General features: G+C 41.1%; 1 protein-coding gene across 3 annotated transcripts; it reads left to right on the top strand.

Annotated features, from left to right (window-relative positions):
* The first annotated feature begins 13,659 nt into the window (after positions 1-13,659).
* On the top strand, positions 13,660-18,211 carry LOC110785157 (DNA-directed RNA polymerase V subunit 7). 3 transcript variants are annotated; one of them, XM_056843610.1, is made up of 3 exons: positions 13,660-13,779; positions 13,904-13,981; positions 17,435-18,211. In XM_056843610.1, the coding sequence occupies exon 3, from the start codon at positions 17,443-17,445 to the stop codon at positions 17,968-17,970; it is 528 nt and encodes a 175-aa protein (XP_056699588.1). In that variant the 5' UTR covers positions 13,660-13,779; positions 13,904-13,981; positions 17,435-17,442; the 3' UTR covers positions 17,971-18,211. The 3 variants fall into 3 exon arrangements, with proteins under 3 accessions (XP_056699588.1, XP_021845291.2, XP_021845292.2); XM_021989599.2 differs by having other exon boundaries at positions 13,661-13,779; positions 13,904-13,952; XM_021989600.2 differs by having other exon boundaries at positions 13,688-13,779; positions 13,904-13,920.
* The last annotated feature ends 5,685 nt before the right edge of the window (positions 18,212-23,896 follow it).

The raw sequence follows: 23,896 nt of genomic DNA, 5'->3' as shown, positions 1-23,896 counted from the left end.
AGCATGTCTTGCGAGTCATCACCGTCCTCTGGTGACCATGCGGAGCGTGGCATGACACGTCAGTCCACTGGTGCGGGACCCCTATGGGTGGGTCCTCCGTACTACGACGGTCGGGATTTGCACTACGACCTGGAGCATCACGTGACCACCCATCTTCACGCAAGGAAGGATACTACAGTCCGTGGTTATGGTGCGGCGATGAGCGAGACCGTCTTTGGTTTCCTGAGTTCAGACGCCCAGGCTTTGGTGAGGGAGAGTTCGTTGTTCCTGGTAGTTGAGACTTTCTGGGAGGTACTGCGACTCAACATCTCCCTATCTTTCTTGCGGTCGTTCATGAGATGGTGGTGGGATACCACCAATACTTTCCACTTTCCTTGGGGCGAGATGACGATTACTCCCGAGGACTACACTACTTTGACGGGCTTGACCTTTACAGGGATTCCCGTTCGTCTGAGGTCTGATGGCCCGCTGCCGACTGTTGCTGAGGGCACTAGGCTCATGGGCTCGTGGCTAGGTCAGAGATTGCCTTCGTACCAGACCCGTGGGATACCCTATGCTGACTTGATGTGGGTCCTGGAACGTGGGGTGGAGGAGTCGCCTTTGAGACAGGCCCGGCTGTTTTACCTCCACTTCATCACTTCTACCTTTCTGTCGGGCCCTACTAACACCTTTGACCCGAGGTGGATAGACTGGGTGGAGGACGTATCTTCTCTAGGCGCCTACTGCTGGGCGATTTGGGTTATGCGACGCTCGTGGGCCAGATGAGTCTGGCGGTGCAAGAGTCAGACCCGCGTAGACGTCATTTCGTCATCGCATTGGCGGGGGTGCCGCGCTTGATTGAGGTATGTCCCTCGCTCTTTTTTGCTTTCAGGTCATTATTGGGCTCTTTGATATACATTTTGTTTTACTGTCCATTTTATTTCTTTTATAGCTTTGGGCCTTTGAGCATTTACCTTGGCTAGCTCCCCGAAAGGGGCAAAGGCCTTTGGAGTACCCTGCTGGTCGTCGTTGGGGCTGGAAGAAGAAATTGACGGCGCGTCCGCCGCCTAATACCGTGTGGGATCTCATTCGGGACGGGAACCCCGAGCATGTAAAGCACCTTTTCCCTATCTCGTTTCTTATTATTTATTTATTTATTGTGCGAGATCTGATTGTGTTTGTTACTCACAAATAGGTGGTCTGGACCCCATGTCTCTCTTTTAGGGGTGCATACGCTTTGGTCAGGGATAGTTATGCCCTGAGCCAGATGCGGGTTTTATTCGTTGGTCGTCGTGACCCCGTCTGGTATCAGGGAGAACGGGTACGTATGCAGACCGTCGGAGTCTTCTCGGTGCCTCATCCTCCACCTGCGACCATGTTGGCCACCCGTTCGATAGGCAAGGCCTTGAGGGTTCATTCGAGGGCGGGCGTCCCGGCGACGGAGTTGGTGATAGCGGGAGCTAACTATCATCAGTTCATCATGAGTTCTCTTCGTCACCCGGAGCCTGGCGCTGTAAGTCGCTCTTTTTATTCTTATATTTTTTTGCTGCATTCCCCTGCTCGTGCCCATGTATTCATGTTATCGTGTTTCGTGCAGGAGCATCTTGATCCTTTGTTAGGGGGATGGGTGCCTCCCGATGCTCGGATCTCATATATTGGGGAGGGTGGATCCGAGGTTATGAAGATTATCCCGGAGGGCCGGGTTTTCCATGCTCCGCTCCCTGAGGGAGTACAGGCGGTATACACCCTTCATTTATGCATCTTTCTTATTCTTTTTTTGTTTTCTTTTGTTACTGACATTCCCATTTCAGGTCCCGGCCCGTACGGCCAATGCGATGGTGGGGGTAATCAACCGGTTGAAGTCCGCGTTGGTTCGGGCCCGATCCGCACTTTCTTGCAGGAGCCCCCGTTCTACTCAGGTAATGTGCTTGTTTTTTGAGATCTGTACCTTTTATTTGGTTTTCTGTTACTTACTTTTCTTTTTGTTTCTACAGACGGAGACAGGGCGAGCCGGGGCCGATGTCACGGGCCCGTCGGGATTCGGGGGATGCGGCCCTGAGGAGAGAGAGCGGGCACGGCACTCGCCCCTACGGCATCGCCGTTCTGATGTGGGAGCGAGTACTTCTAGGGAGAGATCCGGGCTGGAGCGTGGGCATCGTTCCCTGTCAGTGGCTCGTGAGCCTAGCCCCGAGTTGCAGCCGCAGCCTCAGCATTGGGGAGGTTCAGGCTGGGGGTCCTCGCACTATGGGGGGTGGACGGGATGGACCGGCGAGGCTTGGAGGGATGAAGCCGAGGACAAGTCTTAGGCTTGCCTCCTCTTTTGTATTTTATTTATTCTTGTATTTCGCATGTATATATGTTTTATTACATTCGTTTATTTTTGCGAATCTTTGGTGCAAGAATGTTTGAGCCTTCAATGGGCTTGCTAGGTTGCCTTTATCAAATGAGGTCTCAACACGTAGCATTATGACGGTACTTTATTTCCAAACCAACGACAAATTTTGAAAAAGAAAGGATTCCATATATTGTAAAAAAATGAGTTCGTACAAGAGTCCACACGTACTAGACTAGCCGACTACTTGGGGGGTATTACATATGTATATTTTCTTATGTCTACATTTGGGGTTTTTGTCCTTGTCAACTCATGTCATACTCCTCTGTTGGGTTTGTGCCTTCATAAGTTTCTTGTGGCTATCCTTTTCTATGTATCTTTGGACTTTTAGCTTTACTCGTGCATGGGTCGGGGTATAGTGCCTTTTGTAATATCTTTCCCTCTCGATGTGTTCCATGACTTTATTATTCCCTTTTTTTTATTGGACCGAATCCTTGGTAAGGATTGCCAACGTATCTTTGTCAGAATCAGGTCGTGCGTAGTTCTTACTATATATGTTTTTTGAAAAGGGTGTTTATTACACGTCTGCTACCCCCCTAAGTGTTCGTGATTCTTTTGGTAATTCGAGAAAGAAGTACGAACACTTGCAGAAGCAGGAGGACTGGTGGCAGAAGGGAATGGCGCCCAGGTATGGGCGTTGGAAAAGATCGGCGCCCAGGTCTGGGCGTGACAAATTATGGCGCCCAGGTCTGGGCGTGACAAATTATGGCGCCCAGCCCTGGGCGTTGAAACTCAGTTCTTGCGAGCTTTTTCGTTTTCGTGTTTTTTTTATTTTAGTGAGTCTTATGCCGTTTTGTTAGAGTGGTGTGCAGAATGCTTGCTTATGAGTTTAATGTGTACTATTAAAATGCCTTAACTCCGGACTGGACTTTATTAAATAATAATATTTTTTCAATTGGTCTAAATTCGTGAGGTTAGCGAATTCCGCTCCATCTATGTCAGCCAATTGGACTGCACCGCCTGGTAGGATGGTTTTTACAAAGTATGGTCCGGTCCAATTAGGCCGGAATTTTCCTCGGGGGTCCGTGGTAGGTGCACGGACCTCTTTTAACACGAAATCACCTTCTTTGATATTTCGAGGTTTGACTCTTTTATTGAATTGCCTTGCGATACGCTTTTGATACACTTGCACGTGATGTAAAGCTCTCAATCTCCGTTCGTCTAAAAGGACGAGCTCGTAGTACCTAGCTTGGACCCAATCGGCCTCGGGTAGCTTGCTTTCTAGGACGATCCAGAGGGAGGGAATTTCCAACTCGATTGGTTGGACTGCTTCCATTCCGTATACCAAGGAGTAAGGTGTTACCCCAATGGAGGTGCGAATTGAGGTTTGGTAACCCCATAATGCAAAGTGTAATTTGTTGGGCCAGTCTCTATAGCCATTTTTTCAATTATGACTTTAATGTTTTTGTTGGCCGCCTCTACCGCACCGTTCATTTGCGGCCTGTAGGGAGAGGATTTATGATGTTTGACATGATATTTTTCGAGTAGGTCTTGGACTTCGGCCCTAAAGTGGGAACCTTGGTCGCTTATGATTTCGTGTGGAACCCCGTACCGATAGAATATGTTCTTTTCAAGAAAGCGGGCTACATGCTTGGCCGTTAATTTCGCGTAGGAGACTGCCTCTACCCATTTAGTGAAGTAATAAATTGCGACTAAAACGTACTCGTGTCCCCCTACACCTGTGGGTATCACTTTGCCAATTATGTCTATACCCCAGGTAGAAAAGGGCCATGGGGAAATGAATGTGTATAGTTCTGAGGGAGGTAAGTGGTTAAGGTTACTGAAAATTTGGCATTTTGGGCAGGTTTTCACAAAGTGATGGCAATCGGTTTCCATGGTGGTCCAATAATACCCTGAGCGGGATATTTTTCGGGATAGCATTTTGCCGTTCAAATGAGGTCCGCACACGCCGTTATGGTATTCTTCCATTAGTCTTTGGGCTTGGTTTTGGTGAACACAAAGTAGCTTGGTTTTATTTGGCGTGTATTTGTACAATTATGTTATATTGTGACGCGAGGAGGCGTAGGGCCCTTTGTGCTCGCGGGGAGGTGTTTGGGGGGAATTCCCACTTGTTTTATAACGAAGGATGTCCGTATACCATGGTTCTTCTTCGGTATTTTTAGGTTCGGAGTCTATGGCACAGCAATAAGCCGGCTCTTTTCTTCGTTCGACCCGAAGGGTCATTCCGTCCCACTCATTCGGGATGTTGAGCATCGAAGCTAACTTTGCTAGTGCATCCGTGAATTGGTTGTCGTCTCTTGGTAAGTATGTATACTCGATTTTTTCAAATTGCTCGACTATTTGGTCTAAGTGAGCTTGGTATTTTGAGAGACTAGTGCTTCGGACTTTCCATCTTTTGGATATGTGGTTGATTATTAGGGAAGAATCCCCGAAGACTTGTAGATGTTTGACTCCGAGGCTAACCGCGGCCTCTAGCCCGACTATGTAGGCTTCATACTCGGTAGCGTTGTTTGTGGCCTCGAAGTCAAGTTTGACGGAAATTGGTATATGGGCCCCTTCGGGACTGACTAGGAGAACTCCGACTCCGCATCCCTTTTGATTGGATGCTCCATCGAAGTATAGTGTCCAACAGTCGTCTCGTACCATCAGAAGTTCCTCGTCAGGGAGGAGGTAAGCTTCCGTGGTTTCCTCATTCGTAGCATGTTCGGCCAGGAATTCGGCTACCGCTCTTCCTTTGATTGTTTTTTCTGGCATGAATTTTAGATCGAATTCTGAGAGCATGACTAGCCATCTGGATAAGCGACCGTTTAGTGCGGGCTTTTCGAACATGTATTTTAAGGGGTCTAGTTGTGACACTATATGAACGGTGTGGGCTAATAGGTAATGTCTGAGTTTTTTGGACGCCCAAACGAGGGCGAGGCGGGTTTTCTCAAGTTCTGTATATCTCGTCTCGTACTGTATGAACTTCTTGCTCAAGTAGTAGATGGCTCGCTCGGATCCATGTACACACTGTGAGAGCATAGCTCCCGCTGCAGTATCAGTGACGGTGAGGTATAGACGTAAAGGAATTATGGGCAAAGGAGGGGAAAGGACGGGTGGTTTGCTTAGGTATTCTTTGATTTTATCGAAGGCAGATTGGCATTGTTCATCCCATTCGGCTTTTTCTTCTTTTCTTAATTTTTTAAATATTGGCTCGCAAGTCATGGTAAGCTTAGAAATGAACCTACTAATGTATTGCAGCTTTCCTAGGAAACCCCTTATCTGTTTTTCAGTTTTTGGTGGGGACATTTCGGTAATGGCTTTAATTTTGGATGGGTCAATCTCGATTCCCCGTGTACTAACCACATATCCTAGTAACTTTCCGGAGGTTACCCCGAACACACATTTTTGTGGGTTTAGTCTCATGTTATATTTTAGGATTCGGGTGAAGAATTTCCTAAGTGTCGGGAGGTGACCGCGCCGGTCTTTAGATTTGACGATCATGTCGTCTACATAGACCTCGATTTCTTTGTGTATCATGTCATGAAGTAACGTGGTGGTTGTTCTTTGATAGGTGGCCCCCGCGTTTTTCAAACCAAAAGGCATTACAGTGTAGCAATATGTACCCCAAGGGGTAATGAAGGTTGTTTTTTCCATATCTTCTTCTACCATAAGTATTTGGTTATATCCTGCGTACCCATCCATAAAGGAGAGAAGTGCATGTTCCGCTGTGTTGTCTACTAATATGTCAATGTGAGGTAGAGGGAAGTCATCTTTGGGACTGGCTTTGTTGAGATCTCGAAAATCTACGCACATTCGCACTCGTCCATCTTTTTTAGCTACGGGGACAATATTGGCCACCCATTCTGGGTAGTTGGAGACCTTTATGAAGCCCGCGTCTAGTTGTTTAGTGACTTCTTCTTTTATTTTCAAGGCTATTTCCGGCTTAAGCCGTCGTAGCTTTTGTTTTACTGGCGTCATTTCGGGATCCAGCGGAATCCTATGCTCAGCGATTTCCCGATCTATTCCGGGCATGTCTTTGTAGGACCAAGCAAAGACACCCTCGAATTCCCGTAAAGTGGAGATTAGATCGGTTTTTTCAGTGGGAGTTAAGGTGAGGCCGATTTCAATGAATTTAGGATTTTCTTCTGTTCCAATATTTACCGATTCTGTATCCTCAATTATGGGGGTTTTGAGTTCTTGTTCATTTACAGCTTTTATTAATTCGGTATATTCTTCTTCTGGCTCTTTTTCGTGCTCATTAGTGGCGAGGCATTATGCATTACTACTCGAATTTTTAAGCGGCATATACTCAAAAGTTTTGTTCATCTTATTAAAGTCGTGAAGCATTACATCAAAAAGACCTCCCGGAGTGGATATTTCCGGGTCTAGACTAGTTTTGGGAAGGATTACAATTTTATTAGGTTCAGACTCGGATTCAGACTCGGATTCAGACTCAGATTCTTCACACATTGGGCCTTCTCCCGCAGATATCTTGAATTTCATTCCACGAGCATTAGTCCATTTGAAGGTCTTGCGCCACCCTTGTTTGGTTTGGTCGATCTTTAGGGGTGATGGGGCGATCAGCTTAGTGGGATCAAATAATTCATCTTGAAGGGCCAATGCCATGATTTCTGTTTTGCTCCTTGTTCTTTTCTTCTCTAACCCAAACAATAGCCCGAAAGCATGTGTGTTGGGGAAGGCTTTTGGCATTGTGTAGCTCTTTGAGGCGAGTGGCCTTTTAGAACGTGGAGGGTCGTGTCCCAGAGCATGCATCTCTTGGGTTTGTGCGACCTCTAGGAGTGGATGTTCAGGATATGCCACTTCCATTGTGATCCTTGATGGCTATCACGGGTAGGTATTCAGGGACTCTGTATTAACATTATGGAGTAGGAGACACATTAGTTTATTTTATGAGTTGGCCTTCTAGACACTTTATGACTACCCTTAAGTCGGACTAGTACATTTGGACTATTGTGTGTGCACTCTGAACTCTTTTATATTTTCAAAAATCTTTACCCGTGTGACATTTAAAGTTATTTTAATTAGCTTGCTCGGTTTTGGTGCCGAACATTGTCGTCATAGGAGGCCTAATGACGACACAAAGAGTTGTTTATTTTATAAGTCGTTCTTAGAATCGAGTACTTTTTCATGCGTCCTCGTAGCAAATTTGTTACGAATTTTTTATTGCTACGTATATTTTGTGCGCGGGCACCGAGGCTGCGGTGCCTGGCCAGAAGGCCAAGCAGCAACTTCAGCGCCCAGCGAAGGGCGTGAAAATGTTTGGCGCCCAGCCAGGGGCGCAGAAAATGCGTCCCTGACTGGTACTCGTATTCTGTTCGCGTATTTTTTTGTACATGCGACTTAATTTTGCGTGCTTGCCTAATAACGTCCTTTACGCGTTGTGCAGCGTTGTGGGATCCGTCACAGGCCATCCTAGGCATCGCTTATTTTTGTGGCGATCGCCGGGGGTTGCGGAACACGTATTTTAGTATAACTCTTTGGCCAATTGGTGTTTATGAATGTTTGGGCAATTTTTAGGGTCGTTGGTTTTCTAGCGTTATTTGTCACACATAATCACAATATAATCACATAATTCGCTACACATAACTAGCATTACAACATGAAGCAAAAAATAATATGTCACGTAGTTTATGATAGGCTTCTATGGGTAATATTTGCACCTGGCTTGGTACCGCTTCTATCGTAGATCCAACACATGCCCCGGTCGAGGTAGTGCATTCAACAGACGAATTTCGTCCCAAGAGGCCAATCACGATGTAAGCCAAGGGGGCATGCACCAATGAGAGGGACCTTAGTGGGCGAGCGATTGGGTTTGGGATGGGTGTACTACTAGCGACAAGTGCCGAGTGGACAACATTCGAAGCGTATGCACCCCCCGGTTGGCGATGGGTATCCTTAGTCCCAACTCCCGAGATGAAACATGCCAAGGGAGCCGAGATTCGTTATGCGGTTCTGTCCGTTCACATTAATATGCTGATTTTCAGGTCGTCCCAACTTGATAAGGAAATAAACGCGGAGTAGGATCGTTTCACCCTTCGGCTATTTTGATTACCTACGAGCACGAGTATTTCATTAACGTCCCCAGTGGAGTCGCCACTGTGAGGGGGTCGAAAAATCACGAGGCTAATGCATGACCTCGTCCCTCGTGGGCGTGACGTTGTCAGATCAAATGTAGTTAGATTTCCTGTGAGTTTACACCCAATCGACTAGTAATATAGGAGTCGCCATTCAGTTTTTAACGACAATGAGAAAAACTGACAAAACCCGGTTATCGTGACATAAAGGGAGTGCAATTATGTTCGACCACGACGGCCATTGGTTCCCTTGTGATCCCTGGTGTGGGGATCGCTCAACGTACACCCGCAGGGCAGAGATTGAGAGTTCGGGGGACTGTAACTACCGAGAGGAGTGCTCATCGATAACTCCAGAGGCAGGTTATCCTTACTAGCTCAGCATAAATAATTGAAGGGACATGCGTTTAAACTATTAAACTACTCTGAATTGATTTTAGCAATATGCAACACATAATACTAAATCGGTCGTGATTATCTTATTTAGATTGATTTAAGGTACCTAGCATGATAGTTCAATTGTCCAAGGTATTATCTTTATTAGGCGTGTAGATCAATCAAATTAATAGTTTAACAATTTTATAAAAGGGTGATGAAAGCGATTAAATCATGCGAAGGGACACATTACAACGCACCCTTGAGAGGTGCGTCACGGTTCTCAGAAAACTAACCACTTGGCTTTGCTATTTCTCCTTTTATTTAACGAATCTCGGGTTTCTGAGCAGTGTTCCAGTATTTAGGCTTAATTCATCAGTTACAGGGGACAGGATACGTTCTGTTCGACTTTTGGGTCGATTGCGACAGAACGCGGGATCAATTTTGCAGCGTGAGGCTTAGGCTTAGGGTTGGAGTCAATACTCAGATTATGAATCGTGTGTTCCGTTCACGTCGGTTTTGAAGCTGTATTTATAGGGAAAGAGTTTGTGGAAAGATAGATCTTTAGAATCCGAACCCAAAGAGAATTCGGAGACGACACAGCCCCAGGTATTTTCAGCGCCCAGGGCTGGGCGCCAAAGATTTCGGCGCCCAGACCCAGGCGTTGAAAATAGGGTCTGAGCCGAGCCTTTTGTCAGATTTGGACTCTTAATCACGGAGCTTTTGAGACTTATCCGAGTTTCTTAGTGCGTATCAACTTTATGACGGAATGCGTCTGGGCCCGTTACGAACTCTAGGTTCGTTAGGATTTTAATTAATACGTAACTCTTATTTTCGAATTATACCAGGAACAGAGTTCCTTTTGTAAATTCTATCTCTTTTAGGATTTATGTTGGAGTGCAACACCTAATTCCGACAGATTTCTATCTTTTATGTTTTGCCACTTTTAACAACTACCCGTAATGGCAGTTACTATTTTTAGCAGGTTTCTATAAATAGCAGGTTTGGCTGAAATGAAAAGGGTGATCGAGATTCGTTATTTTATAGGAGATGCGTTGCCAAGTGGAGATTTATGTTCTCATCTTCGAACCTTCCCTTTCGGGAATGGGGACAAAAGTAGGTGTCTACGGGCAGCTATGAACAACCCTAAACATGGTGGGATCTTTGAAATTTGAAAACTTAAACTTGTATATTGAAAAGTGGAGTCTTGAATCTCAAAAGACTAAACCTTTAAATGCTAAAAGGTGTCATCTTTGATTACTCCACACTTGAAGGTGATTCTAGTCCAAAGAGATGAATGCAAACAACTTTGAACATCCTTGAATCTTGAAAATTTGTATTTTGTATTTTGAAAAAGTTTGTATTTTTTAAAATGCATGTATGATTGTTGCAAGTGGTGTTTTTTATGGCAAAAAACACCAACTTGCTAATCATTTGAAATCAAAATAGCATGATTGATTGAATTGGATTCGGATTTACCTAGTTAGGCTTAGGCACGAGCTCCCAATTGCTCTTGAATTTTGGAATTTTTGTATGTGTTTTTGAAGAGTTTTGAAGTTTGTATTATGAGGAGTAATGTCGAAATTACGACGTTCTATGTGTTGTGCTCCCCTTTTTTCGATGGAAATGAGGGGTATTTATAGGAGGGGAATGGTGCAAAACGCCAGCACACGCCAGCGCCTGGCGCCAGGCCAGCGCTGGGCGCTGCTGGCGTGGCCTGAATGCCGCCAAAAAGGATGGAAAGATGTCGTCCTTGATTTGTCTTGTATGGGTGTACCTTCGTACGAATAGTACGATGCTTGGCGTGTAGTGTTTTCTTGGAGGTTAAGACTTGAATTTGCGTCTAAAAACAAGCCTTTCTCGGGTTTTTGAATTCCGGTTTTACGGGGCGGGGCCCGGCATGCTCGGTTTTGTGGGTCGGCGCCCGAATTTGACTTGCCTTATATGATTTTGAGTGCAAAAGGCCTAGTAAGACCAATGGGATGGTCTACTAGTTCAGATTGAACTTGGATTTTGAAATTGGATTTTGGAAGTAGTATTTTGTACCGAGTTTCGGGAGGGGAACGGTCTCGGGGATTGGATTTCGGACCTTGGATTTCGGAGGTATTCTTAGCAATTGGGATTTCCGCCTGGAGTTACTCCAATCGCCTAACAAGGATAATGGTATCGTCATCATCCCAAAGGGGAGACACAAATTAGGTGTCTACACCTACCTATGCGATTTCTAAATAATCCAACCTTTATGACCCAACTACTATTATTAAGCCTAACAAGTTACTAACTTGCTATAGGCGGTATTCACCCTTACGTGGCATATAACAATTATAATTTTTTTTTATTTTTTTTCCCCCTTATTTTCTTTAATTGCTATTTTAATTTTCGTTCCTCTCTCCTCTACGATTTTCTGCTTCATCTTTGCACTCATATCCATTATTTCTCTTCTACCTCTTCTCCACCATTGTCGATCCCTCATACTTCTCCATTCGAAGTTCATCAAAAATAATCAGCAATTGCTATGGCTGGGGTAAAGCAATTGCCTGTTGGATCTGGATCTTCTTCAAATTCAAGATTTTTTTTTCTTTCTAAATTTTCAACAAGACCACAATAACCAACATCCCACAACATAAAAAAAAAAAACTATATTATTGCAACAGCTCGGGTTTTTACGAACTGACCATCAAGGAAGCCCAAAATTCAAAATTCACCAAAAAAGGAACAAAAACGCTAAGGTTCGTAAGTTCACCTTCAATTGTACGATTTTGGAGACGAAATTTGAATGCGCGTGGATGAAGTCACCTATTTCCACAAGAAAATCGCTGATGATGTCATGAACCAGTACAATTGTGGTTGAAGCAGCAGTAATGGAGGAGAGAGGAATTGAAACACGGTACAGAGAAGAGAAGGGTTAAGGGTTTTTTGAAAAAAAAAATGAAATCCTTGTTTAGGTGGCAAGTGATGATGATGTGTCCAATATTTTAGGAGAGAAACCAACTTTAGGTTGTCAACCTTTTTAACGTTGACTTTGTAGCAGGTAACCGGTCATCCAGGCTTAATAATAGTAGTTGGGTCATAAAGGTTGGAATATTTAGAAATATCGCATAGGTAGGCTTAATTAAAGAAAATCGGGCAAAGGTTGGATTAATAATTACAAATTTTCCTTGACTTTGTAGCAGGTAACCGATCATCCAGGCTTAATAATAGTACTTGGGTCATAAAGGTTGGATTATTTAGAAATATCGCATAGGTAGGCTTAATTAAAGAAAATCGGGCAAAGGTTGGATTAATAATTACAAATTTTCCTTAAATTTAAATATAAAAGTTTTTATTTTTTATAAATCGTTCACAAACATGCACACACGAAGCAATGGAAGCTAAGTGTTACCCTTAAGGGGTGTTGCATTGTGCGGGCATGCGACGACGGGCAAGGGAGCTCGTCACCCATGCGGTACAAAGCAGCGAGCAATGCACGAGCCACGTGCGTGGGGACAGCCCCTGTGCAGTGTGTGCTGTGCGGAGTGATCGAGCAAGGCGAAGGGGCAACACTTCACACGCCCAACATTGTTGGCGTCGAGGCAGCGTGCCATGGCTTCCGAGTCGTGCACGTCTACCAACCCGCGTTGTGCCCAGCAGCGATGGCGACGAGGTATTGACATTCCCTCTATATTGATTCCCTCCCCAAGGTATTGACATTCCCTTTCCTTGAGCTACCACACCACCCATCCATCACTGCCAACCCAACACATATATTATTGTCACCCTTACCATTAAGACTCCACCGTCGGAACCTTCACCGGCACGACCCGACTCCACCACCATCTTCCTCAAACACCACCGCGAAACCCTAGCCGTCGCCGGGAGATCCATCCTAACCGCCGACTAAAACCCTAGCCGCCACCTAAAACCCTAATCGTCGCCGAAAATTCTAGTCGTGAGAGTGAAACGGATAGGGGAGGCGACGACAGTAGGGAAGGGGCGACGACAGTAGGGGAGGGGCGACGATAGTAGGGGAGGGGCGATGGTATTAGGGGAGGGCGGCGGCAGTAGGCGAAGGGGCGTGAGAGTGAACGGATAGGGGATGTGGCGACAGTAGGGGAGGGGCAACGACATTTGGGGAGGGGCGGCGGCAGTAGACGAAGGGGCGTGAGAGTGAACGGATAGGGGAGGCGGCAGTACGGGAGGGGCGGCGAAAGTAGGGGAGGGTCGGCGGCAGTAGGGGAGGGGCGACGGAAGTAAGGGTCTGTGGAGGAGAGGGGCGGCGACGGGGAAAGATTGGTGGCAATATAGTGATGTTCATGGTGGAGAATTTTTTAGAAATGCAATACTGTAGAAATAGCCCAGGAAAAGAGGTGAAAATAAAATGTCACCAAACAACTCTACATATCAAAGGGTTTTCCTTTCCATTCCATCTCATCGCAATCCCTTTGTTGATTCCATTTCCTTTACCCTGTTTGAACCAAACGCCCCCTTAAATCTCATTTTCTTTCCTTCCCCTTCCCTTTCCCTTTTCCTTTCCATTTCCCCTTCTCCAACCAAACGGCCCCTTATCGTTTTCATAATTTCTTATTTACAATGGGTGTACAATAAATATTGTACACCGGAGTAAAAGTTAACATTAAATGCTTAAAAGTTATGCATATATATGAAAAAGTTATCTATTTTCCAGTGATAATTTTTTTCATTTTAGTAAAACTTATTTCTTCAAAATAACTAATAATGTATAAAATTAATCATTTAACCCTTTAAAAAATTTATCTATTAATTTTTTTACTAATATAAAAGTTAATCAAAATTAGATTAAAGTTAAAAAAAAAGGGTTAAGTTATGTTGGTGTACAATAAATTTATTGTACACCTTGTGCGCGCAAGACCTTTCATATCGTTTTTCAATTTCCCCTCTTGAATAACTCTACTGAAGCCTCAAAACCAGCTGTGACTCTGTGAGTAGTCGAATAGTGGTGTTGGGGCACCATTTCTGCATTTCTCCTCCTCCAGAGTTCAGGTTGAGCTCTCTCTCTCTCTCTGATGATTCCAAGATTTCCCCTCTTTCTCTCTCCTCCTAATTATTTTGTTAATTCCAAAATTTCCTCTTAACAAATTTTCTATTTTCTTCTTAACAATTTCAGGGATTGAAGACTATCCTGTGAGTGCTGGAAATTGCGAAAACTTGATCCGGTCTTCCATCTCTCCCAATTTTATTTTATGTAAAAGTTGTGATTTTTTATTCTCTTTTGATATCATTCTCATCGTAGATTCTGTAAAGAAAGATAAGTCGGTACTTTAAAATGCTTAAAATGTGAAGTTTTAAACCATTTGAAACCCTAACCCTTAATTTTTATGCTCGAATTTTAACATGTTATGAGAACTGCATTTGAGATGTGGAACCTAACCCTGACCTTAAACCCTTTGACATGTGGTTTTTCCGCGCAATGCTGGCGGATTTAGGTTCAGTGTGCGGTGTTTTAACTTTATGAGGGAAAATACTTGTATGTTCCGTGATTAGGGTTTCAATTCTGCTCAATTGTCTGTTTCTGCGTAATGCAAGCGGGTTTAGGGTCTTGGTGTGCTTTAACGGTCACTATGTGGTTGATGTTCCATTATTATGGTTTTAATAACTGTCTATTTCCGCAGCGCTGATAGGTTTAGAGTATTGGTGTGTTGTTTTGACTGCCATTATGTGGTTGATGTTCCATTATGGTTTTAATTCGTTTTAGTTGACTGATATGAGCTCGAATCTAGAGGAAGAAGACCTAGTGGATGGTAGTTTCTTGAAGACCTATGTTGATCGTTGTTGCTCGATAGTTGATAGGCTATGGGTCGATGGTATAGATGTAGCTCCTTAAGCTTAATTGAGATGGTGTTGCTGAACTATTTAAGCAATAGTTGGGGAGACTTATTGATTATTATGATCAAATACGTCACATGTGTTTGCATGTTTTTGAAATATATTGTAGCTTTGACCTTTTGGCACGGTATTCTTCTTCCTGTGATGTTTTTTAGCTTTTGTAGTGAGATTGTTATCGTTGATCCTGCTATTTGAGCTCAGTGTATTGTCATTGTTTGAGGCTTCGAGCAATGTTTTATGTGAAGAATTGTGATTTGACTTTGTTTGTTGAACGGTTGAACACTTTCTGGAGAAATTTGAACATAAAATTTAATGGAGTTTTCCTTTGAAAGGGTTAGTTGCCTGGTGTTTAGCTTGTTGACCTCAGTTTTAAAGTTCTGTTTGCGAAGCAGAAATGAGTTTTACCATGTTAGACTTCGGGTGTTCATAAATGTTCTTCGAGGATCTTATCATATATGAAGTATCAACCCAATTTCAAATTTTTTTTTGGTTGAATAATTGGATTTTATCTGAAAAGATTAGTATCAATGTCGGCATTACCCAATGCCTCTGAAGAGACTGCTATAGTGTATCCAAGGTGGGGAAGGGGGGGGGGGGGGGGGGGGGGGGTAAGGGGGTGTGTTCACACTTTTGTTATTCGATGGGGTGACTTGTATACACTATTTTTTACGGGATGAGTTGTACACCCTTGTACAGTAGCAACAATATTATACGCTTGATTTGGAACACAACTTGCTACTTCACCTTTATTAAAAACAATGTACAGTTTCATTGGACACCTTTTATGTGGTCTTTTTTAATTCAAAGTCAAGTTTGAATGAGTAGGTTGCCCTTTATATTCAATTTTCATTTTCCTCTAAGAACCTGCACTAAAATACCCTCAACTTCCCTCCAGTTTTGGTTCTAGAGTGGCAGCTTGAGTATTTGGTATTACTTACTATCCATTAGCCGAACTTGAAAATCAACCTCTCTAAGTGTAGTTTTGCAGGAATTAATCTTGATTCTTCTGTTCTTAGTCAGTATGCAGCTATGGTTGGGTGTCAAGTTGAGAGTTGGCCTCTTAGCTACCTGGGTTTGCCTCTAGGAGGTAATCCGCGTGCAAAATCATTCTCGGAGCCAGTTGTTTCAAGGATTTCAAAGACTTGATGGGTGGAAGAAGGTCTACTTTTCTCTTCGTGGGAGGATTACTTTGATCAAGTCATGCTTGTCTAGTATCCCTCTCTATTATCTCTCCCTTTTTTAAGACCCCACTGGCTATTGCAAGTAAGTTTGAGAGAATGATGAGGAACTTTTTGCGATCAGGGTCCATCAATATGAGGAAAGATGACCTTGTGAGCTGGGAAATGGTATATCGGCCAAAGGACGAAGGGGGTCTAGGCTTTGGGAAAGTGGTGTAAAAAAATATTGCTTTGGTCGGAAAGTGGTTGTGGCATTTTCTTCCTGATCCCGAGTCTTTATGGCATCGAGGCATAAAGAGAAAATATGGATTGCAATCAAATGGGTGGGAATAGAGATGCCCAAAGTGCTCTTTCAGTAACACATGGTTGTCCATGGAAGTTCATCTCTTAGGTTTTCCATCTTTCCTTTCCTTTAGTGAAGTTCAAGGTAGGGAATGGTGGTCGTTTACGTTTTTGGGAAGATGTTTGGAGGGGAGAACAATCATTATGTGTTCAGTACCCTCTTTTATTTCAATTGTCCTCGCTACACAATGCCAAGGTGTCTAGTTCCTATGGTGATAGCATATGGAATTTACATTTTCGATGGTCTCCACGAGATAGGGAACTAGAGGAGTTTCCTTCTCTAATAGAGGTTCTTGATCTTCAATTAGCTACACGGGAGGATGCTAGAGTGTGGACTGGGGATTCATCAGGGTCTTTTTGTTGAAGGTCTTTTCTGGTTTACTTGAATTGACCCTCTAAATTTCCAGCTTCCCCGGTAGCAAGTTTCATTTGGAAGGCGAAAGTACCTTTGAAGGTGAGGCCGTTTGTGTGGACATTGGCATTAGGAAGGATCAACACTAATGATATGCTCCAAAAGCGTAGGCCAAGTTTGGTTATTTCCCCAAATATTTGCTTGCTTTGCGGTGCTAATAGCGAGTCATGTTCACATGTTTTCTTACATTGTGAAATGGCAAGTTACTTTTGGAGGAGATTGTTTGCGCTCCATGATGAGAGTTGGGTTTGCGCTTCAGAGATATTAGATTGATTTGGAGGGTTTGGTCAGGGTAAGGAAAAGGAAAAGGAGAAGAGATTGCTATGGCGCAATGCTTTCATGGCAATTATGTGGTGTGTGTGGTTGGAGAGAAACTCGAGGGTGTTTTCACAAGTTCCGTTGCCCTGTGAGTTATTGTGGAACAAAATCAAATGTTTAGCATCTTTATGGGCCAAGGGCAGTGGGGCTTTCAATAGTTACTTGGTGGGGGGGATACAAAGAAATTGGGGCAATCTGTAATTTTGCTTTCTAAAACAGAGGACTTCTTGTTCTCATTGTTTTGCTCTCCTTTATTCCTACTGTTAATATAATATAATCTTTTACTTATATAAAAAAAGAAGAAGATATATGTAGTGTGCACTTTTATTTCCTCATTTTTAATTGGAAATTGAACGAGTTTGATATAGAAAGTGCTATTCCCTACTTTCTTATTGGGTGTCTGTTGAGGTTAGGCACATTGGATGAATTGTTGTTATTTATTGAAAAATAATGTTGATTGGTATTCTAGCAGGGTAGTAATTTAGTGCATATTACAGTTTTTTGTACACATATAAATTGCAGCTTATTGGAAGTATAATTGTGTGTGTTAATCTCTTTGTAGGGGAAACAATGTTTATCAAAGTACAACTGCCTTGGAATGTGATAATCCCTTGTGAACATATGGATGTGAAAGGTTTGATGCTGCAGAAGTCAATCATACTACGACTGATGGAAGATTTTACATCCAAGAAGGCAACCAAAGAGCTTGGTTATCTGCTTGCAGTGACAACCCTGGACAACATAGGAGAGGGGAGAGTCAGGCAGCAGACTGGAGATGTTCTGTTTCCTGTTACCTTCAGTTGCCTCACCTTCAAGATTTTCCGTGGAGAGGTTTTGGAAGGAACTGTACACAAAGTGTTGAGGCATGGTGTGTTCTTGAGATGTGGACCCATCGAGACCATATTTCTTTCCGCTCAGAAGATGCCTGGCTATCAGCATGTCCCTGGTGAAAGTCCTATGTTCATTAGTGAGAAGCAGTCAAAGATTGAGAAAGATGTTGTTGTGCGCTTTTGTGTCATTGGGACTAAGTGGGTGGAGACTGAAAGGGAATTTCAGGCCGTGGTTGGTTTGGAGGGAGACTATCTTGGACCTGTCTGATCTTAAAACTTGTTGCATCTTTAAACTAAACCTGTCAACTTATTCTCTAACTCTAGTAGGATGTAAATATTTTGGTGTTACACCATCAACTGTCTCTTGACTGTGTTACTCCTTTGGCTCAGAGAGTCAAGGCATTGGCAACGCAAGTATTACGACTGTCCATCGTTTGTAAACCTGCAGATGAGCTGATTGTAAGCATTTTCAACATCATGTGTAGAATTCAGCCTCAATTTTGCTTTCATTTTTCTTAACGTTGCTACGTTTTGGAAGAAATTTGTGTCCTTGCACTACGGGAGAGGCAGGGCGTTTTGAAACATACAGCTGGCTGAAGTCGGTTCTATGCAAAATTGCGTAGCAAATATACAATGGGCTTCCTTGTTTTCTAATTTTGAAGCATTCTGAAAAAAATACTCCGTAAAAAATACAAGAGGCGTCTTAACACGGAATATACTTAAATTATTCTTCTCGTTGATTAATGCATTTACTAGTATGTGGCTCTGTGACCGTGCTACGGTGCTACCTATAAAAAGGATAACAAAACTCTTAAATGACGATGTTGCCTACAATGTTTAACGTGGGCAATAGGCCAAAACATATCTAAATATTGTATGTGTCTTAAGCAAAACATAAAACCCGAAGTAAGAAGTTAAAAAAATTGGAAAGTTTGACATGAATAATCTCAACTTTTATTCATTTTTTAAAAGTAATCCCAACTTTTGGGATTACCTTCTCAAAATAATCCGAATCTTATTTTTCTGTCATTACTAAATCATTTTGGGTCTATTGTAAATAGGCAAATTGATAGTTTAGATTATTTGAAAAAGGTATACCCGAAAGTTGAGATTATTCCAAAATAATCACATGTAAGGATTATTTTGAGAAGATGAGTGAAAGTTGAGATTATTAATATCAATTTTTTCAAAAAAAATCAAAAATTAAGTTCTAGATCTATGATGGTCTAAAAACATTTGATACTGCAAAATTGACTATGTGGATACTTTAACTTTGTTAATATCCTCTTGTAAATAACAAAATTCGTTTTTCCCATTTTACTTGAAAAATTGCAGGGACCCTTATTTTTTCATGTTATGTTTGCGGAGCACGTAAGATAAAAGTGAATGAATTCATAAGACATTCACTTAAGTACTTCATCAAAAGCTCTTCTTCGAATTCCCGATTACAAATAAAATTAAATATCATGGTTAAACGTGTCCATATCTATATTATTAACTTCAACAAAGTGTATACTTACATGTGTTGTATTCGTGCAGCTTGGCAACCAACGATTATTTCAACATCATTACCAAATAGTGTAATAGATATCGTATTAGTGTTGTCACCAATTTTTATAGGAACTTTGAATCTGAAACATTAAGAAACTCTTCTTATAACTTTTTAAAACTTTAGTAACATATATATAATTACGTACCTTGAAACAATGGAACTCCTGGAGAAAAGGCATTTCAAACACTTATCATCTCTTGTAAGTGTCGTGCATACGACTCATACCAAAGTGACATATTTATGTCAATATATACTTAACACTGTAGCACAAACCAGAAAATATTTCACCTAAAATATACAAAATAACACGTATGTTTTAGTAAACCGTACATCGATTGGTATATCGAAAATAAATGTCCTTACATTGGACACCACAAAATTATGGTTTAAATTGATTCTTTTGGCATTAAACAACATTTCCATTAGCCATTGACTATGTCAATCTGATATATTTTTGGACATAACCATCATCTACGTATCTATATAATGTTTTAGACGTGCAAAAATAATCGAAATATGAGGTCCAACACTAATTTTTAAGTACAATTAATTACCAGCCATGTAGATCACCAGTCATGTTATATCTGGATCAATAAACAACCTACTCCGTCCAACTATGGAGAGATGTAGACGTACAAATGGAGAAGGGAAACTAATTTTATTAAAATGTTCATTACTTTAGAGAAACATGTTAGTTGTGATTGTGTTGTGCACCTAAAACATGATTCTTGTTCTCATCGAATGAATTGAAAACGGTCTTGATTAGTGGAAAACTCATCCCATAAAGTTAGTCTCATGTAGACCTGGTCAACGTGAGCTCGACCAGCTAACCTGAACCGACCCGACCCGACACAAAAATTTGGGGGTTTGGGTAGAATTTTAGGCTCTTTTTTCGAGCGCGGCCCAAAAATTGCAAAACTCGCATCTTTGTGAGGGTGCGCCGGCACCGTCCACGGCTGCAACTCATATTTAAGCAGCACAACGCGATTTCGAAGACAATCAGTTTTTTAGTTTTTCGATTTAGGTTTTCATAGCTGAGTTCGAGCAGTGATTAGAAATTAGAATAGGGTAGCATTAGTTAGAATTAGAGTCAAGATTTAGAACGAATTGGTAAAATCACTACAAAATTATGCATTATTAGAGACGAATTTTGAGACGGATGATCTAAGCATCCCAAACTTGAGACGAATTACTTAAATTTCGTCTCTAAATTAAAATTGAGATGGATTTGTAAATGGAGTTAGAAAAAGTTCGTCTCAAATTTGTAATGGATTTGTCAAAATTCCGTCTCAAATTTTGTTGAGACGCCTTCTATAGAGATGCCCTATTTACGTCTCAAATTCGTCTTTCATCATCATTTTGAGACAGATTTGGACTATTTAGAGACGAAATTCCTCGTCTTTATAAAATGATTATTTTGTAGTGAATTAATTTGAATTTCGTTTCCAGTTTTTGATTTCTTTTTCGCATTTTCGTTCTTAAATTTACTGCAGTTTTGGTTTTCTTTGGTTCGAGCAATATAGCAGCGAGCAGCAGTTCCGAGTAGATCAGAGAAGCTAGCATTTCTATTTTGTAGTTAGATTCTCAATTTTATGAATTTCAATCACAAATTTCAGTTTCTCTTTCTTTTTTAGTTTGAGTTTTGTTTTTTCAATTTCCAGAATTTTGTTCTTCATTTTTGGGCCAATTTCGATAATTCACTGGTATAATTCTTACTCTTCTCTTTACTTGATTACTTAATTCTTTAGTTGCTTGATTAGTTTAGTTTATACTTTGATTTAGTTGTTTGATTTTATATTGAATATTTTGATTGAATTTTGGTTGAATTTTGACTTATTTTTCATGTTTGAAGTTTCTGATTTTCGATGATTCAATTAGTTTAATTGCAATTAGTTTCGTGATTAGGATTCGTTTTAGTTTAATCTAGTTTCAATCATGCCATTTATATAGTCATAATCTAGAGATTAGGGTTGAGGCATTGGATGTAGAATTGGAAATTTTGGAGATTATTTTGTGATTGATTTTGTGATTAAATTGATTAATCGATGTTTGATTACATGCCTAGTTAGTTTAGGATTAGCTAACCTAAATTGCTAGAATATTGGAGTGTTTGGCTTCGAATTGGCGCGAGAGCGTGATTCGTTGCTTGCATTACTTTGGCTTGGTCGTTCGTTCATAATTTCCTCTTCGAGTCTTGATTGTAGCGAGAGCTAGATTAGGATTAGTTGAGTAGTGCTTGTTCAAGCCACAAATTTGTCATTGCATTCATTCATTAGTCATTGCATATCATGAACATTTAGGATCGTCGGAACTCCCAATTCAAATTCCATTGCTAATTCCCGAAATCTCTAGAGTTTCTTTACTTGCGCATATTTCATACATTTTGATTTCAATAGTTTCATAGTTATATACATACATACTTTTCCGCTTGAGCTAGCTTGTGAACGCAATTAGTTTGAGAAATCAAAATATCCATTATCTTGGGACGATCCCTAGCTTGCCACTATAGTCAATATAGTTGGTTCATTTAGGACTTTATAAATTTTGTTTGATTGAGTGGTGTTCGTCAACGACACGAAAAAACACTCGTCAGTATTATTAGCGACCATAACATATTTACTTAATATTTGATAAATAATTACTTCTCATATAATTATATATTCAACCTATTTACTCAGTTATTTATGCTAATGGATTCCAATATCTCGAGGGACCGCGTGTGCTAGCATTTGGTTTTAGTTTTCTCTTGTTATAGGTGTAAAAGAAAGAATCATTTTCTCCTTTTGTTATTTTTTTCGGTTTAGGGGAGCGTTTGATTTGGTGTAATACGTTCTCATTGAAAACGATTTCCCCTTTTTCAATCCTTTTACGTTGTTTGATTTTGGAAACAAATTAAAAACAAAGGAAAATTTGTTAATTACTATCTAGGTTGTTATGGAGTTTGTCAATTACTAACAAGGTAGTTAAAAGTTGTCAATTACTACCTACCTTTCTAACAATTGATGTCAATTGCTACCTTAATACATATTTTGGCCAATTAGACCATTAATAAAATAATAATTAACTCTTAATCATAAACTTAATTAAAAAAAAATTAAATCTAAAAAAGTTTCTCAATATTAAAAGTACTCGAAGTTACCCAAAATTTTAAAATTAAAAAATGATCAATCCAGGAAAAATAATTCAAAATTAAATCTCAATTTTTTTAACTTTGTTAATATATTTGGTAATTTTTGGGTATTGTTTTTGGATTGTTTTTAACTTTGTCAAACCAAATGGAGGCTTGAAAGGAAATGAATCACTTTTCCACTTTTCCCCCTTACTTTCTTCTTCCCATCAATCTTCACTCGTCTCCTCCCATTTTCCTTTTTTACTTGTATGAATTTTCTTGTAAGGAACCAAAAAAAGAAAACTAATTTGGAATTGTATTTTTTCTTGAAAAGTATTTTCGATGAAAAATTAATTTTCGTTGAAAACGTTTACACTAAACCAAAGGGATTCTAAACAGAGAGCGTTAAAATTTATATGAAGTAATTAGGTAATAGTAAGGGTGTCAATTCGGATAAACGGACTAGGTTTTGGGTCGGGCACATCGGTTTGAGTTGAAACAAGTTCATTTTGTAACGGGTCGGATTGGGCCGGGTTCGAAAATTAACGGACTGGATCAGTTCGAGTTAATTAAGCGAGTTCATATCGGGCGGATTCATGTCAGATCAGATTATAAGCAGGTCGGGTCATGCATGTGGGTCGGGTTGGAACACATCGGGTTTTAAACGGGATTAGTCGGACTCATATTGGGTCGAGTTTATCAGATAACAATATGAAACAAAGCGGGTTGAACAAGTTTATCCGGGTTTCATCTGGTTCAGTTTCATGTCGGTTCGAGTTCTTATAATTTCGATTTTTATCGGTTTGGGTTCATACAGTGTGGATAAATCTGTAATGGATGGGTAGCGGGTCGTATTTCGGGCCAGGTTAATTCGGTTCCAAATTATAAAATCACAATATTAGGTAATTACTAAAATCACAATTTTCAATAAGTTTATAAATTATATATTGAGGCCTTAATTGAGACAATGGCAATAATTAACTTTTAAAAGTGTTAAGAATTTAAGATCAGTAGCGGCATTAAACGGTTTACGGGTTGTAAACAGTTCGAGTTAAACGGGTTACATGTTGTAAACGATTAAGATTAAACGGGTTACGGGTTAGTGTTGTAATTGGTTCAGATTAAACAGGTTTTCTCCGGGTTGAAACAGTTCATATTGAAACGGGTCGCTTCATCTGGTTACAGATCCATTCGATTTGAGTTAAAACAGATTGGGTTGTTAATTGCGGAACGGTTTGTTATCGGGTTTTAGATCTTAATCGGTTCAATATTTTCGAGTCAGTTCGGGTTAGGGTTGAATATAATCGGATCGGATTAGATTTCGGGTTCCAGCTCTTGAGTTATTAAGGGATCGAGTTTTAAACGATCGAACCAACCCACCGGATTCAACGACTCAGGTTGAGAATTGACCAGCCCTAGGTAACAGGATCGAACCTCGGAGTGCGGCATCCAGTGAAGCGTTAGGAGGAACTGAACGGTTTGTCAAAAGTTCCCGGCTATTGACTTATTTCCTTATTCAAACCTCAATAAGAA

The sequence above is a fragment of the Spinacia oleracea genome, chromosome 4 (assembly GCF_020520425.1).
Source record: "Spinacia oleracea cultivar Varoflay chromosome 4, BTI_SOV_V1, whole genome shotgun sequence".
In the NCBI taxonomy this organism is placed as follows: Eukaryota; Viridiplantae; Streptophyta; class Magnoliopsida; order Caryophyllales; family Amaranthaceae; genus Spinacia; species Spinacia oleracea.
This window is presented reverse-complemented; position numbering and strand designations above follow the sequence as displayed.

Bases quoted from the DNA above. Each gene is read 5' to 3' on its own strand.
- LOC110785157 (XM_056843610.1), top strand. From the start codon at position 17,443: ATGTTTATCAAAGTACAACTGCCTTGGAATGTGATAATCCCTTGTGAA.